The 18353-nt window shown below is 37.6% G+C and overlaps 1 protein-coding gene across 3 annotated transcripts in view; it reads left to right on the forward strand.

Moving 5' to 3' along the window:
- GOLPH3 (golgi phosphoprotein 3) overlaps positions 1-18353 on the forward strand; it is a 42672-nt gene that overhangs the window by 20674 nt on the left and 3645 nt on the right. The window contains exons 1-3 of one of the 3 annotated variants that reach the window (XM_035291720.3): positions 3758-4358; positions 6513-6644; positions 10979-11093. In XM_035291720.3, the coding sequence (XP_035147611.1) occupies positions 4281-4358; positions 6513-6644; positions 10979-11093 (325 nt within the window). In that variant the 5' untranslated portion in view covers positions 3758-4280. Of the gene's footprint in view, positions 1-3757; positions 4359-6512; positions 6645-10978; positions 11094-18353 lie in introns of those variants that run through there. The other 2 variants (XM_002745087.7, XM_008992214.5) reach the window with 2 other exon arrangements.

The following is an 18353-nucleotide window of genomic DNA, read 5'->3' on the forward strand; positions in this document are numbered from 1 at the left end:
AATCTGTTGCTATTTTTATTGGGATATTAAATTTATAAGTTAGCTTAGGAAGAACTGATAATAATGCTGAGACTTTGTATCTAAGAATGAAATATCTATTATTCAAGTCTATTTTTAAGTCTTTCAAGAGGGTTTAAACTTTTCACATAGGTTTTGCCTTGTTATTTTATGTTGCTGTTGTAAAGGTCTTTTCAGTTATATTTTAACTTTTTAATATTTCAGCATTTATATTTTGTTTGCATATAACAGCTGATGTTTAATTTTATATAATCTGGCTACTTTAGTTAGCTCTTATCTATAGTAATTTTTCCATTTTTTATAGGTATCCAACAATATCACCAGCAAATGCAATTTTACTACTACTATTTTTTCTTCTTCTTGAGACGGAGTCTCACTGTGTTGCCTAGGCTGAAGTGTAGTGGCTCACTGCAACCTCTGCCTACTGGGTTCAAGTGATTCTCCTGCCTCTGCCTCCTAAGTAGCTGATTATTACAGGCACATACCACTACGCCGGCTAATATTTGTATTTTAGTAAAGATGAGGTTTTGCTCTGTTGGCCAGGCTGATCTCAAACTCCTGACCTCAGGTGATCTGCCCAGCTCAGCCTCCCAAAGTGTTGAGATTACAGGCTTGAGTCATTGAACCTGGCCTTATTATTTCTTTAACGGGAGTCTTGTATCTCTAGATGTTTTTTCTTGTCCACCGTTTTTAATCTGCTCAATTAGTTATTTTTGTCAAGAACTTTTTGATTCTTAATTTTTGACGTAATCAAAATTTCATGTAAGACTTCAGACTTCTGAAATCTTCAGACTTTATACAATTTCTTTTTTTGTAACAGCTTTGCGATACAATTCATATGCCATATAATTCAGCCATTTGAAGTGTACAATTCAAGATTTTTAATATATTTACAGAATTGTACAACCATCACCATAATCAATTTTAGAATATTTTTATCTCTTCCAAAAGAAAACTTATACCCTTTAGCCATTGCCTCTCCCTTCTCTCATTCCGCCAGCCCTGGGCCCCCACTATATTAATTATCTTACTGCATAACAAAACAGCAACTTAAAACAACAAACATGCTGTTCTGTGTATGTGTCTGTCTGTCTGTCTCTGTTTGTCTTGGTTTGCCTCACATTGCATTCTCTCTCATTTCTTCTCTGCATATGTCTTCTGTTTTCCTTTCTGTCACCTTCATTCTCTGCATTTGTACCCAGTGGCCAGTAGCTTCTGAATCCACACAACCAGTACAGCTCTAGTGACATGCCCATATAACTGATTCAGTATGGCAAGTTTAGATAGGAGGAGGACTTAATTTCTTCATCCCGGTCCAGTTAGATTTGGCAAGTACAATCACCTTTTTTTTTAATAAATTTTTTTGAGATGAAGATTCACTCTTGTTGCCCAGGCTGGGGTGCAATGGCGCTATCTTGGCCAACTCCAACTTCTGCCTCCTGGGTATAAGTGATTCTCCTGCCTCAGCCTCCCAAATAGCTAGGATTACAGGCATGTGCTACTACACCCAGCTGATTTTGTATTTTTAGTACAGACGGGGTTTCACTGTGTTGGTCAGGCTGGTCTTGAACTCCTGACCTCAGATGATCCAACTGCGTCAGCTACGCAAAGTGTTGGAATTACAGCCACCATGTGGACCTGGCCTGTATGTCTGTTAGCCATTTCCAAAACACTGGCCACACCAGAATTCAATATTATGTAGAAAATACCATGTTGTATTTTAGTGATTTCATTTTGAAATATTTTGTGCATAAGAACAAAATGAAAACTATTTTGAGTACTTTATGCATATTCTGACTAGTAACTGAACATTTATATAATGTAGTATGTTTTATAAAATAGTTTAAGAGGTTGCTTACTGGTTTGCCAGGTATGTTTTATTTAGTAAACCTTGAGTTGTGATCCTTTCAAAGATGGGAAATAATAAATAGAAATGCACTTTTCTGCCCTCTTTTGAAAAAGATGTGGCAAGAGTAGGCCCATGTTTTACACATGTCAACAGTTGATAAGGGCTAAGTTGTCCTCCCCAGATAGATGAAAGAGGACATTGTCCAGCTTGCTGCAATCCACACCTGGGTCTCTTTATTCTGTCATGTTATTTATACATTCTAAATAACTGAGTTTGCAATCCTCCATCCCCATTCCATTCTAACTGTACATATTTGTCATTATTAAACAATTACTATTTGCCAGGAGTTGTGCTTTCTAAATATTATTTAATCTTCACAACTTCTGTTTTATATTAAGAAAACTAGTCTCAGAAATTTAACTGCATAGTATGTGTAGAGCTGGAGTTGATTCGAATTGCCGGGTGTGTGTTGTGCAGTCTGGGTTTTTGAGCACTGTTTTTTACTATTTACTTTGTGGTTCATAGTTATTTTCATGGAAAGTTTTTAGTTCTTCCAGTGTTTTGCCTTTGTCAAATTATTGCCACTGTCCTAACTATTGCCTTTAAAGCCTGAACAGCTACAACTATAGTCTTTTCCTTCCTGATCTTCTTGCTTCCAGTTTTCTTTTAATATATGCAGAAAAGCCTAAAGAAAATAAAGACCACCATAATCACCAGACATTACTACTGCTAAAACTTTTCTTCTGATCTCCCTAAAAAAAAAAAGACTATTCTCTCCACACACACACACACACACACACACACACACGCGCGCGCGTGCGCACTCATGCATACAATTTCATAATTTTTTTTGATGTTTTATAATAACCTCCTGCACCAGATATTTGTGTGTGTGTGACTATTGCTGGGCTGGAGTGCAGTGGTGCAATCTTGGGTCACTGCAACTTCTGCTTCCTGCACCAGGATTTTAAAACTGATTTTCATAGAATTGTAATATTCTGCAAGCTGTTAAAAGTATACTGTAAATTAAGATGTTTCAAGGTTAGGAAAGTTTGGGAAACACTGAATTTATTCCCTTTTTCTTCTAACTTTTTGGTTGTTTTTGTGTTTTACTATGATAATTATGTGATCAGTATATTTGTACATGTATTTTTGTGCACAGTATTTTCTAACTACAGGCCCATAAGAATTGTGTTAAAGAATATGAACATTTTAAAGTTTTTTGTAAATATAAACCTCTAATGTGTATATGTATTAATATTTACACAATTTCAAAATAAGATTATACTTTAGATCAAACTTGTCCAACCCTTGGCCTGTGGGCCACAAGTGGCCCACGGCTTTGAATCTGGTCCAACACATATTTGTAAGCTTTCTTAAAACATGAGATTTTTTTTTTCTTTAGCTCATCAGTTGTCATTAGTGTTAATATATTTTATGTGTGGCTCACAACAGTTCTTCTTCCAGTGTGGTCCAGGGAAGCCAAAAGACCAGATGCTTCTGCTTTAGATAATATAATTTTTTATCTCTTTCTCATATAGAATGTGTATTATGAGCATTTTCCCATGTTGTAAATGTTTTTAATAACATAGGACGAAAATCTTATGCTTCTGGTTATATCCCTCTTACGATATTTATACAGACTTTTTATTACATTTCATTTTGGGTCACCAACCTTATGACTTCCTTCTTTTTCTGAGACATGGTCTCACTGTGTTACCCATGCTGTAGTGCAGTGGCGCGATCTTGGCTTACTGCAACCTCCACCTACTGGGTTCGAGCAGTTCTGCCTCAGCCTCCTGAGTAGCTGGGACTACAGGCGCGTGCCACCATGCCCAGCTAATTTATATATATTTAATAGGTATGGGGTTTTATTGTGTTGGCCAGGCTGGTTGAGTTTCTTCTTAAGAAAAAGCTTCTGGGTAAGTAGGCACTTAAGAGGAGAACACCATCTCTTAACTCTAGTGGTGAGAACTCTTCTCAGTGTTTGCAGTTTTAGGAGACTTAATAAACAATACCCTTTTCTACCTTTCAAGTTGAGGTACTTGAAAGAGAAAAGGCAATCAGGCAGATGGAGATCTGGTGGCATATGGCCCAGCCCTACTTGAGATGTTTCTGCCCTCTCCCATCCTTTTATTTTAGAACATAGGAACTATTTATGACTACAATCATAAGCTGCTTGATATTGCCAGTTACTAATTTTCCCCACATACTTTATGATATATATATTTTTTCTTTTGAGATAGGTTCTCACTCCTGTCACCCAGGCTGGGGTGTAGTGGCATGATCACAGCTCACTGGAGCCTCAACTTCCTGAGCTTAGGTGATTCTCGCACCTCAAGTATCTGGGAACACAGATGTGCATCACCATGCCTGACTAATTTTGTATTTTTTATAGAGATGGGGTTTCACCATGTTGCCCAGGTTGGTCTGGAATTTCTGGGCTCAAGCAGTCTACCCACCTCTGCCTCCCAAAGTGCTGGGATTACAGGTATATGCCACTGTGCCCGGCCACCCTTTGGTTAGTTTTTGATCCTGCTTTTATGATGTGGATTTTAGCAGGAGTGTATCAATATACGGGACTTTTCTGTTGCTTAGTGTGTCTTTGTTGGCTTCATTTGTCTTTGAAATCTTGCTGGCGAGTCCCAGAAGCTGTGGTACAGAACTGTCTATGCCCATTCGTCTATTTTCCCATGTGAATCCAATTCTGTTTAAGCATGTGTCTTTCACTGGTGATGCCTAGAGCCATTCACTAAATTTAGATCTCTAAAGTTTGATATTAAAGACTCCATTTTGCTAACATCTCTGGTTATGCCATTAGTCTAGGAGCTGTTGAGGTTGAGATACATTTTAGTTCTTTGCCATCAGATGTAAGCTTCCAGGTACTGTTCAGCTGGAGTTGCAGGCTGTAGAGCTGTTCATGTCCAGTGTTGCTTTATGAGGTGTTCTGTTGTTTACAGTTTGTAGAGCTTCACTTAGGAACTCTTGTCTATTTGTCCAGGCCAGTCAAAGCCAGATACCTGTAACTTTAATTTCATGTAGAATTCATTCTCAGGATTCTTAGGGCTTTAATTTCATGGACACAGAAGCCATGCATTTTTATCTAGCCTCTGTAAACTGGTATTAGCCACTTTGCTAAATGTGTGGTAATCTTCATTTGATCTGGTAATCCTCACTTAATTGAACCTAACACTGATTTAAAATGATTCCCTAAAATCCAGTCAGTGTCGGCTGCTTCAACCTCACATTTAAATTGGTCTCTTAACACTGATGTTTTTGTTTATCTCCTTATGCCTCCTTTAATCTAAATTATTATTTTCCCAAAGGTCACATTCTCAGAAGTGGTAGCTTCATGAAACGAATTTAACTCCTTGTATCAAAAATAAAGTTTGATGGACCTCAGTGGTCAGTCATTTTCTGAAATAACAAGCTCACTGCTCTGGCCTAGCAAAGTGCTAGGATTGACCTGGGTCAAGCACCAGAGGTGAGGGCCAGGCCTTCCTAATCCTGGGCCCTCTATTCTTGAGAGATTCACTTGGCCTGCTCTCCTACCAAAATTATGTTATCCTGTTCTGAGCCTTAATGAGAATTAAGTATAGCTTCTGCTGTCTCATGAGAACTGGGTATGTTAAATTGATAGCTGGCAACCCTGCTGGCAAGATTTGTGGCTTTATAATTTGAACAACCCAGTTATTTGTTGTTAGAGTGCCCTGACCTCATCTGGTGATGCCTGCTTGACCAGTGTCCCGGATCTCTAGATGTCTGTCAACTTCCTTGTGTCTAGCTATCCTTCTACATTCTCTGTTGGGGCCAATCTGATTGTTACACTGTTTATTATTCAGAATTTTAGGCATATAGCCAGCCGTTTGTTCGTGGGCGGATATGTGTTTTTCTAATATATTCTTGCAAAATTAGCTGTGTGTGTATTCAAGAGACAGTGTCTCACTGTTTTGCGCCGGCTACAGTGTGTTGGTGTAATCACTGCTCATCGTAGCCTTGAACTCTTAGACACAAGTGGCCCTCCCACCTTAGCCTCCTGAGTAGCTGGGACTACTGGTATGCAGTGCCATACCTAGCTAACTAAATTTTTTTTTTGGTAGAAACAGGATGTCACTATGTTGTCCAGGCTGGTCTCAAACTCCTGGGCTCAAGCCATCCTCTCAGCTCAGCCTCCCAAAGCACTTAGATTAACCTTGTGTTTTTATCTTAAACAGCAATGAAGGAATGGTATTTAATTCTCTGTGAAGCTAAATTTGGCTAGGTTGTCTTTCCCTGAGCTGCTTAACTTGTCCACATATAATCAATCACTGTAATCTGAGGTTAACTCAATATCCGTTGGAGTTTGCAGAGTTCTGAAAGAACCTAATAAACATAGCTTAGTGAAATATGAATTATATTTCTAAACCTCTAACCTCTAAAGTTATTTGTTATTTATCTGTATGTAAGAATAAGTGGTGGAAAAATAAGCCCCTGAAAATTCTCCATTAGTAATTTGTGTTAATTGTATATTTTTCAGCATATTCTTATTGAAAGGAAAGGTAAAAGGCACCAAACATGACTTTGGCTGAGAATATTTCTGTTTTCACTCTAAATTCAACATAAATTAGCTATTTTGTTTTCTTTCTTTTTTTTTTTTTTAAAATAGGGTTACACATCATTTTGGAATGACTGTATATCATCTGGATTACGTGGCTGTATGTTAATTGAATTAGCATTGAGAGGAAGGTTACAACTAGAGGCTTGTGGAATGAGACGTAAAAGTCTATTAACAAGAAAGGTAAGAGGAGTGCTGGGTACCATTCTTTTTAAAGAGTTTGTTCTGCTTAAAATGTATGTTTTTACTAATAGCCTTCAAAAATTAAAAGTTGATTTTAAAGTTGTCTTTATCCAATTGTATTTCCATATCTTTTTTGCATTTCTGGTTTTCTGGTTCTTTATACATGTAATGAATAATGTAATTCATTGTTAGGGTAACCGGCCACTGGATCTTACATCTTCAGAAAGATTCCAGACTTCATTTGCTGCTTTTAAAAGCCATAATTTTGAAAGACTTGATATTAAAAAGTCAGAAATGTTACTGTGCAGTTTACACATAGGCTGTTGATTTTTTTCATTAGATTATGAATTCTTTTCAGATATCCGTCTGTGAAGGTTTGTGTAGGTACTTCTCTGGTATAATAGAGGTAATATTGGCTAGTTTTTAGAAATTAAACTTCAGCCTCAACCTCAAATGTTCAAGACTGTTTTTCTTCCGGTTTGTCATTGTGTTTCTTGGGCATGGTGTTTCAAAGCTATTAGTTTTTTTCCTGAGTTGATGTACTAATGAGTCTAAAAGTCTAAAAGTTTTAGGTCAGAGATGAAAGTTTTTGATTGATAAGCTGTCAAGAATAAGTTCTGTAGGAAAGAACACCATTCATGCATTTTTCTTTTTCTTTTTTTTTTTTTTTTTTTGAGACAGTCTCACTCTGTCACCCAAGCTGGAGTGCAATGGTGTGATCTCTGCTCGCTGCAACTTCCGCCTCCCTGGTTCAAGCGATTTTCGTGCCTCAGCCTTCCAAGTAGTTGGGACTACAGGCGTGTGCCACCACGCCCAGCTAATTTTTGTATGTTTTATGGAAATGGGGTTTTTCCATGTTGCCTGGGCTGGTCTCGAACTCCTGGGCTCAAGCGATCCACCTGCCTTGGGCTTTCCAAAGTGCTAGGATGACAGGCATGAGCTACCACACCCAGCCCATCATTTTCTAGAATACAGAGTTGCTGTTAAAGTCTGGTACCTTTCTGATTTTCTTTTCCATTTATTTTTTGTTTTTGAGATAGAGTCTCCATCGTTTGGGCTAGAGGGCCAGTGGTATGATCTTGGTTCTCTGCAACCTCTGCTTTCCAAGTAGCTGGGACTATAGGTATGTGCCACCATGTTTGGCTAATTTTTTTTTTGAGATGGAGTGTCACTCTGTCACCCAGTCCACAATGCAGTGGTGCCGTCTCAGCTCACTGCAGCCTCCACCTCCTGGGTTCAAGCGATTCTCCTGCCTCAGCCTCCCTAGTAGCTAAGATTACAGGCATGCACCACCACACCCGGCTAATTTTTCTTTTCTTTTTTTTGTTATTTTTAGTAGAGACGGGATTTCACCAAATTGTTGGTCAGGCTGGTCTTGAACTCCTGACCTCAAATGATCCACCCACCTTGGCCTCCCAAAGTGCCAGGATTACGGGAGTGAGCCACTTTGCCTGGCCTCCTGGCTAATTAAAAAAAAAAAATACATTTTTTTTGTTAGAGATAAGTTCTTTATTGCCCAGGCTGGTCTTGAACGCTTGGGCTCAAGTGATCTTCGTACTTTGACTTCCCAAAGGGCTGGGATTACAGGTGTGAGCCATGGTGCTGGGCCTCCTTCTGATTTTCAGTCTTCCTTGGTTTTTTTTCCCCGACTTCTAGAAGCAGTTGGGATCTTCTGTTATCTTTGTTGATGTTCTGAAATTGCACAATATGCCTTAATTAAAAAAAGAAAAGAAAAATGCCTTAGTGGGTCATTTTAAATTCATTATACATTAATTTTTTCAATCTGGAAATGTGTATGTTTTGGTTTTGAAAACTTGTAGTTCTCATGTCTTTTGCCCTCTCTTTTTCTAGAACTCTGTAAATTGGATATGGACTTCTTGGCTGCTCTTAAAGAGTTGTCCTCTGACCTTTCTGTTGAGTTTTTTATTGTGGCTCTCATGTTTTTGATTTCCATGAGCCTCCTTTTTAAAAATTGTAGTTTGTTTTATGGATGTTAATACCTTCTTTTAGACTTCTGAGGATATCATACCTCTTTTGAAAATTTCCTTCATCTGTATTATCTTTGTTTCTTTAGAGTTCTTATTTTCTCTTTTTGGTCTCTTCTGTGTTGGAAGCTTTTTTTCACATGTTATTGATTATTTATATTTAGGAATGGCCCTACCCCTCTCCCAAAATAATAAAACACCAGCAAGCTAAAGACAAATTATATGTTTGGATAGAAAATATTTATTTGTGAACCACGCTTACTACTGAATTTTTAAAAGGAATTTAGAACTTACTGAGTAATTGAAAAGTTTTAAGCAGAAGGAGTGGAATGCCATGGTAAGATTTGCCTGTTAGAAAGATCACTGAGGAGAATGGATTGAAAAGGCTGAAACTAGTTTAAGGAAATTAAGAGGCTTAAATTAATCCAGGTGAAAAACAACCAGATTAGGCAACTAGAATATAGTTGTTAGTATCTGTGGGGGATTGGTCTAGGACTCCTCTCAAATATCAAAATCTGGATGCTCAAGTTTCTTATAGAAAATCTCGTAGTGTTTGCATATAACCTATGTACATCCTCTTCTATACTTTGTATCATCCGCAGATTACTTTACAGTAAGTAACACAGTGTAAATGCTGTGTAAATAATTGTTACGCTGCATTTTAAAATTGGTATTATTATTTTTTTCTTAATATTTTCGATCCTCAATTGGCTGAATCCGTAGATATGGAAGGCCAACTGTAATGTCAAGATGATAGAAAAAGTGATACATTTGAGAATTAGGGGATAGGACTTCATAAGAAAAAGTGACTCACCTGCACCCAGGCTTTGGTATCCCTGACATAAGATTCATTGCAAAGGCACGTGTGTGGGTGAGCTTTGAGGCCAAATTGCAGTAAATATAAGGAGTGAGTGGGACATAAGGAGTGAGTGGGATGTAAGAAGTGGTGGCATGGCCACAATATTTAGATGTAACTTTTTCTCCTGAGGCTCTGCTTTATTTTCTTGTGCTCTCTCACCCTTCACTGAAAGCATGGTCTAGAATAGCACTGTTTGATTGGAACTTTGTTTGATGATGAAAATGGTGTGTTATCTGTACTGTTCAATATGTTGGCTACTAGCTACATAGGTGTATGAGCCACACAGTTAAGCACTTGAAATTTGGCTCCTGCACATTGACACATGGTGTTAATAAAACATATACTGGGTATACTGGATTTTTGGTCTTAGTATGGAAAAATCTATTAAGTACCTCAGTTCAAAAATATTTATTACATGTTAATATTTTGGTTATATTTGGTTAAATCAAAATATTAAAATTAATTTTACCCCTTTTTCTTTTAAAATATAGCTACTAGATAATTTAAGAATAGATTGTAGTTTATATTGTGGTTCTTTTATTTCTACTGATGATGATGTCATAGAGATGGATACTGTATGTGTATTTTAAATTTTTTTATAAGATTGAACAAAAAAGCAAAGGACACTTTGAGGACAAATTTAAATGAAGACTGTCCCATTTTAAAAGTAATATTAAATTGGCCAGGCGGGGTGGCTCACACCTGTAATCCCAGCACTTTGGGAGGCTGAGGTGGGCGGATCACAAGTTCAGGAGATCAAGACTAGCCTGGCCAACTTGGTGAAACCCCATTTCTACTAAAAATACAAAAATTAGCCGGGCATGGTGGCAGCCACCTCTAATCCCAGCTACTCAGGAGGCTGAAGCAGGAGAATCACCTGAATGCGGGAGGCGGAGGTTTCAGTGAGCTGAGATTACACCATTGCACTCTAGCCTGGGCAACAGAGCCAGACTCTGTCTCAAAAAAAAGAATAATGTTACATTTTATAACATTTAAGTAGCTAACATTATAAAATAATACAATGGATTTAATTTTGATACTATAGAATTTTTGTTTTCTTTTTTTGAGGTTGTAGTGAGCAACCTGGGTTAAGGTGATTCTCCCGCCTCAGCTGCCCGAGTAGCTAGGATTACAGGCATGCACCACCACACCCGGCTAAGTTTTGTATTTTTTGTAGAGACAGGGTTTCACCATGGGGGCCAGGCTGGTATCGAACTCTTGGCTTCAAGTGATCCACTTGCCTCAGCCTCCCTCTGGAATTCAGCTGTGAGCCACTGTGTCCAGCCAGTTTTCATTCATTATTATAACAATCCAGTTAGGTCAGATATTGGATTTCCTTAACATAAAAGTAATTTAAAATCTGAACTTTGATACTACATGAACATGGGGCTTTAAGCATAATGAATTATTTATATAATTGTTTGTTTTTCATTTAATGAAATCAAGTCTGAAGAGACATCAGTGGATCATTCTTTTTACTTTCTTTTTAGGTAATCTGTAAGTCGGATGCTCCAACAGGGGATGTTCTTCTTGATGAAGCTCTGAAGCATGTTAAGGAAACTCAGCCTCCAGAAACGGTCCAGAACTGGATTGAATTACTTAGTGGTAATCTGCTTTGAATAAACCAAAAACCAATTTCTGTTTAAAAGATTATGTAAAAGTTTAGATCCTTTTGAATGGAACCTAAACAAAATAGTCAGAAGCTTGTTATTTAGGCAGACTTGAAAATTATCAGTCATAGAATTGGAAAGTAATAGTTTTTATAAAATTTCATCCTCTTTAACAATACTGAACAGATACAGAATGAGAAGGTAATATTCTTTTCTTAGCGGTCCCATGTTCTTTATCAAAATTACCACATGCTACCTTTATCTGGATAGGCTAGGTTAAGCTGTGGTGGTAACCTCAAAACCTCAGTGGATTAAAACAACAGTTGATTGCTCATTCAAGCTGTAAATCAGTTACAGGCTACTTCATCCTCACTCTGGCAGCCAGGCAGATGGAGCCACTACCACCTGGAGCAGTATCAGTCACTTTCATAAAGGGGGGTAAAAGATAGCAGATTACTCTGGCTCTTAAGTTTCTGCTTAGAGAAGCCATGTTGTTCACATTTCATTGATCAGAGCAAATCAAACAGTCTCCTCTAACTTCAGGGAGACAGGAAAGTGTGCAACCTGAGGGAGGAAAATGTGAAAAATTTGGTTGATAGCATGGAGGACTGACATTTATATTAAAGTAATTTGTATATTAACATGATGTAAGTTTTATTATAGATAAGCAGAATTTCTAAAAGTCCTGTTATGAGGATATTCTTCTGTCAGTAAAAGAGGTTTTTTTAGGGGTTGGGGGACTAGTCAAGTGAAGCAGTGGGAGTGGAGAGGGAATAAAGAAAGCTAATTGTGATCAGTTAGCTGTAAATAACTGCTGCACTTGGACTAGCTGATTTTGTTCATGTATAGACATAAATATCTTTCTTTTTAAGACACAGGGTCTCACTGTTGCCCAGGCTGGAGTGAAGTGGCATGATCCTAACTCACTGTAACCTTGAACTAAATCCCGGCCTCAAGTGATCCACAGCTTCTGCCTCAGCCTCTGGAGTAGCTAAGACTACAGGTGTGTGTCACTATGTCTGGCTAAGTTTTTATAAATTTTATTTTTTGGCCCGACATGGTGGCTCATGCCTGTAATCCTAGTTCCTTTGGAAGCTGAGGTAGGTAAATCTCCTGATCCTCAGGAGTTGAAGACCAGCCTGGGCAACACGGTAAAACCCTCTTTCTACCAAAAAATACAAAAAATTAGCCAGACGTAGTGGCACATGCCTGTGGTCCCAGCTACTTGGGAAGCTGAGGTGGAAGGATTGCATGAGCCTAGGAGATGGAGGTTGCAATGAGACAAGATCATGCCACTGCACTCCAACCTGGGTGACAGAGTGAGACCCCATCTTAAAAAAAATTTTTTTTTTAGAGATAGGAGTTTGCTGTGTTGCTCAGGCTGGTCTTGAGCTCCTGACCTCAAGTGATGCTCCTCATCTAGGCCTCCCAAAGCACTGGGACTACAGGCATGAGTCACCATGCTCAGCCTGTATTTATTTATTTAAAAATTAAGTACATACACTCAATTTTTAGCTAATAGGGCAGTAATAGGCACTTTACACTTAGGGCAAGTTTCATTCTTCTTATTGGTAGAGGTCATAAACGTATTCTTGATAAATTTGCATTTTTGTTGGACAACCCTCTTGTAGCTCTGATAATTGACCTTTTTATCTCACTGAGAGAAACTCTGACTTATACCTTTCCCCCCTTTGTGCTTATTAGAGTTTTCTTCAATTGTAATTTCTTTTGCAAGAATCTATTAAAATTTCTTTGCAAATTTGATGAGGGCTTGTTTGGTTAAAACTAGATTGTATTATCTGCATATTCACTTAATCATCACATCCATCACATTGTCAGTGCTCTCTGAGTTAGCCTCCCATGTATGCCTGTCAGTGACATGCAGCCATCTAACAGAGACTCAGTGAGGGCATTAATGTCAACTCATTAAATATTAGCTAACATAATGTTTTAAGATAGAAATAGAACTGCTAATAACATTTAACTATACTCTCGTGGATCATTTTGCACAACATGGTGTTATTGTCTAGAGGTCATTGGCTTAACCAGTCTTTGGGTCTTTCTCATGTTGTGCTGCCAGTGTTGGCCCAGGACTGCTTCTGGTGGTGCAAACTAGAATTTGTAATTTGGTTCCCAACTGACCAAAAGAAGCGCTTCTCAAAGTTGCGGTGACATGTTTGGCAGATGCGTCACAGTGTTAAAGATTATTTTTATGGAAGGTAGAGTGTTTGCCGTCACTTTCCTGTTACTGAAATCCATCTTACACTTAATCTGTTAAGCAACATTTTTGTGAATGAAATTTGTAATATACATGCTAACTGAACTTAGTTCTCACCTTTGACTACTGTTCACTGTAACCACTTGATTAAAGCAGTGAAAAGATAGGTCTCAAAGCTTTTCTCACAAGTATGTACATACAGTTCAGATTCTGTAAAACAGTGTCTATTTGGATTAGAAATTTGGGTAAAATGTGAAACTAAAGTACTTAGCAAGGTTTTTTAAAAAACAATATCCTGTGAGTTTTATGTTGGCTATCAATGCCAGCACATTACCTGTGGCGTTTTAGTTGCTTGCTCTTGACATACACTGGGAATGCTTCCATTTCAGCATTAAGGAAGGGAATCCAGAGTGGGAGAAGGAGAATAAGAAAGTATCTCCTGGCAAGTAACATGTAAAAAGAAGAAAAAGAAAAAATACCTAATTCCCACCTAGTTGAGTATGAGTTACTTGCTGATTTAAAAATGTATTTTTAAAATATATTTTAATTGTAAAATACATGTAATGTAACTTTTTTTTTTTTTTGCCCATCACTGAGTAACTTTTTTTTTTTTTTAACCATTTTTAAGCATATGGTTCTTTGGCTAGCGTGCTGATTTTTAGATTTTTAAAAATGTTCTGTTGCTTCAATGTGTTATGTGGTATCCAACATTAATTATTGTACCAATAATGACATATGTGCTATGAAACTTAAAAGGTACTTCCAGACTGAAAGTATCTTAAAGTCCATTTAGGGAACAGTTTTCTCCATCTAATAATGTAGAAATAATAATATAACAGATGAGAGTTTGACAGTATGGTTCTCTGAAAGTTCAGTAGTTCAGAGAAAAGAAAAATCCTTGAGAACTTTAGTAGTTACAAGAGGAAGTGGAACTTAGATTAGGCCTTTGAAGGATAAGAGATGCAAAGAAAGGAATGTACTTGTTCAGAGGGATTCCTTGCTGTGAAGCCAGGGAATGTTTTAATAAAGAAACAACAGTTTCTCTACCTGGGGTGGAAGATACCCAGGGCCTCTCTTTTTTTTTTTTTTTTTATTATTTATACTATACATGTATGCATGTTAAAACTCTTGATAAATTTTAAACATTTTCTAATAATTTAAAATTAGTATACATATGTTTGAGGCAAGTTGAGAGACTACTGTATTTGTTTTATTTTGTTTTGTTTTTGAGACAAGCTCTCACCGTCACCCAGGCTGTAGTGCAGTGGTGCAATCACAGCTCACGGCAGTCTTGACCTCCCAGGCTCAGTTGATCGTCCTGCCTCAGCCTCCCAAGTAGCCTGGGACTACAGGCACATGCCACCATGCCCAGCTAATTTTTCTTTCTTTCTTTCTTTTGTTTTGTAGAGATGGGCTTTCATCATGTTGCCCAGGCTAAGACTACCGTTTAAGAATAGTTTTTAGCTTCTGAATCTTAAGGCATCGTTGGTTAGTTTGGGCACAAGGTATCACTACTCTGCCAAATTTATGGCCTAAGCTGCTTTAAGTTTTATGTCAAGGAAGATAAGTGAAATGATTTAGGTACCTGTCAGCATGTCATTCTCAACCGAAGTGGTTGTTGGGCAATGGACATGAATAATCTTTGAAGAACTTTTCCTCTGCATATTTACTTCTCACAATTTCCTTTACAAAAAAAGGAAACTATGAATAGATTCATTACATTTTAAATTTGCTTGTATAACTTGTAGTCTTTTCACATAGGTGAATAATTTCACCAGACTAACAACTTGGATCACAGTAACATATTTTAACCTAGGAATTTAAGAACTATTAATCAAGTATTTATTTCAAATTATTTAAAAAGTATTCACTGTTTTAAAAATTGAAGCAGCTAAATCTTTAGAAGCTAGCTAGATTAAACTTTTATTCCATCTTCTTCTGTTCAGTGATCTGAACATCTATTCTCTTCCTATCCCACTTAAACTGATTTTTTTTTTTTTTTTGGAGACAGAGTCTTGTTCTTTTGCCCAGGCTGGAATGCAGTAGTGTGATCTGAGGTCCCTGCAGCCTCCGCCTCCTGGGTTCAAGCAATTCTCCTGCGTCAGCCTCCTGAGTAGCTGGGACTACAGGCGCGCCACACAACGCCTGGTTAGTTTTTATGTTTTTAGTAGAGAAGGGGTTTTATCATATTGGCCAGGATGGTTCTCAAATCTCCTGACCTCATGATCTGCCTGCCTCTGCCTCCCAAAGTACCGGGATTATAGGCGTGAGCCAGCGCGCCCGGCCTACTGATGTCTTAATAATGCTAAACTCAGGTGTGACTTTATTCTTTCAATTTAGCTTAATTTAATTATTGGAAAATAAAAGGCAGAAATTCAGGATACCAAGATATTTTGATCACATGGTTATTACTTTGTGCCTTTTTTCTGTATGACAAATACTATTCAACAACATTTGGGATATTTCCTACACAGTTTTAGCCTTCTGCTGATGAGATTTCTTTATTCTTTTATAACATCTATTATATTTAATATAATATAATGAGGAGATCTGAATACCTTTCTATTTGTTGGAGTGAGCACATGGGGTTTACCCTCTTCCCAGGGAATTGCTACAAGAGATGATGATGACTGGGTCCCTTTTTATTGCTTCCTTTAAGGCAGAAATTGCCAGTAGGAAGGTCCAGTCATAAGTGAAATACTTTATTTGAAAGGTGGGCTTGTGTTTAGGCTATTCAAATTTTTAGTAGAAACATTAAACTGCAAGTTAGCATACTTTGGAATTGGGAAATTTCCACAGGAACTTTCGTAAAATTTACTAAGCATCAATTTTCACTGGTTGCAATATGTAAGTTTTAACTAAGGATACAGTCAGGATAATAAACCTTAGCATAATTTCAGTATAAGAGACAGTAGTCATAACTGTTAATTCCACTTATTTCCCATGAGAAAAAACAGAGCAGCAGTAGAGGGATGTGTGGGGGTGAGGGAGTGCTTTTGCGGGGAGGGGACTGGGAAGAGAAGTTTACTGTAGATCTCAAAATAATTCACTTCTTGATTTTTTTTTCGCCCCTATTGTTTGGCAGTAGATGTTTGGCTAAGATGTCTCTGGAGTGTAGAATTCCTTCCTATTTGACTTTGGAAGGTAAAAAAAAACATGGATGGCTTGGGCGTCATTTTTTCCACTATACTTTGGTTTTGTGACAACATAAACCTGTTAAGTCAGTGATGTCAAATTAGAGTTGCTAGGGGAGATAATACTTCTTTCATAACTTACAAATTATTTACATAATCTTAAAATTGAACTGTAGTTTTTTAAAATAGGCTTTTATGTAAGTTTGGCTTTTCATTATTTTATGTTGTATTAGTTTAAATTTCATAAATCATTTAACACAACAGTTACCCAATTCTAGCCTAGTGTCTAAAGCTGCCTGACACCTGCCATTGACGTTAGAAAACATAAAAGCAAAACTCATACTAGTGAAAGATGCAGCAGTTATTTAATGGTGAGACATTGAGTTTATACGATTATAAAGAAGATGGAAGTTACACACTTTTGAAAGATGTGTGCCTCTGCTTCGGGGCTTATTCTCTTCTCCTGCCTATGCACTTTGTTTCTTTTGCGTGGAATTCAGGCTTCTCTCCCTTTCATAGGATGTGGTGAATTCTGCTGGACTTTGAGGTTTAGTATAAAGTTCCTTTTTACTGTAACTTTCCTATGTGATACTTTGTAACGTCAAACCAGAGTCATATCTTACTCCTCTAGGCACTTTGTTCACATTGTTCTTATGGCCCTATTTTCATTTTATTCTGGCCAGTATAGTTCTAATATATAATATGAATGTTTCTTTCACTTGATTTTAAATTCCTACAGGATGTTAAAAATATATCCTGATGTTTGTATTCTCATTACCTAACAGGATTCTTAGAACATTACAAGTACTATAAATTCTGCCACATAGTTTATTCTGCATGTGGGCAAATAACAGCTAACATTTACTGAGGCTTTGTTCTAAGAACTTGATATATCATTTAATCCTCATAATAGCCCTGTGAGCTTGATAAATTTGTTACTGTTACTTTATAGATGAGTAAATGGAGAAGTAGATTAAGGACACTTGCACTAGGTCACTAGGTTTTTTTGTTTGTTTTCTGTATGTTTGTTTGTGTTTTTGAGACAGAATCTTCTTCTGGTAGCCCAGGCTGGAGTGTAATCCCAGCTCACTGCAACCTCCGCCTTCCAGGTTCAAGCGATTCTCCTACCTCAGCCCCCAGAGTAGCTGAGATTACAGGTGCCTGCCACCATACCCAGCTAATTTTTGTATTTTTAGTGGAGACAGGGTTTTACCATGTTGGCCAGGCTGGTCTTGAACTCCTGACCTCAAGTGATCTGCTTCCTTTCACCTCTCAGAGTGCTGGGATTACAAGTGTGACACCCTCTCACCCCACCATGTGCCCAGCTCTGGCTAACTTTTGTATTTATTGTAGAGATGGGGTTTTCCCATGTTGCCCAGGCTGGGACTGTTTCTGTTGACTTCCCTGCTACTCCTAGTTTTAGGTCACTTTCTTGCTGCTTTGCAAGTTTTTTTTTTTTTTTTTTTTTTTTTTTTTTAAACTTGGATGCTTGACGTGGATGTTAAGTGATGAATTTGATGGTCTTTCTTTAAGGAGTGTTGAGTTTTGTCTTGGGAGACAGCTGAGTTACTTGTGGATCAGCTTGCTTTTAATCTTTATTAGGGCAGATCTAGGTGGGTTTTTACTCTAGGGCTAGTTTAGCACTAGTACTAAGGTGTGATTTTTCTGGGATTCCTTCTGAATATCCTTGGTTTTTAGTGAGGTCTTTCTTTGCTCTCTAGCTAGTTGGCAATCGTATTTTTCCCAGCTCTGCTGAACTCTTGGAATTGTTTACTTTCTGGTAGTTGTTCTTTGCCTAGCTTTGTGGAATTTTTTGCCCTAATGTGTAGCTTCGCTTTCAGCCAAAGACTCAAGGAACACTTTGCAGATTTTTAGACCTGTTTATCTGCGTAGCTCCCTTTCT

The sequence above is a fragment of the Callithrix jacchus genome, chromosome 2 (genome assembly GCF_049354715.1).
Source record: "Callithrix jacchus isolate 240 chromosome 2, calJac240_pri, whole genome shotgun sequence".
NCBI classification, from domain to species: Eukaryota; Metazoa; Chordata; class Mammalia; order Primates; family Cebidae; genus Callithrix; species Callithrix jacchus.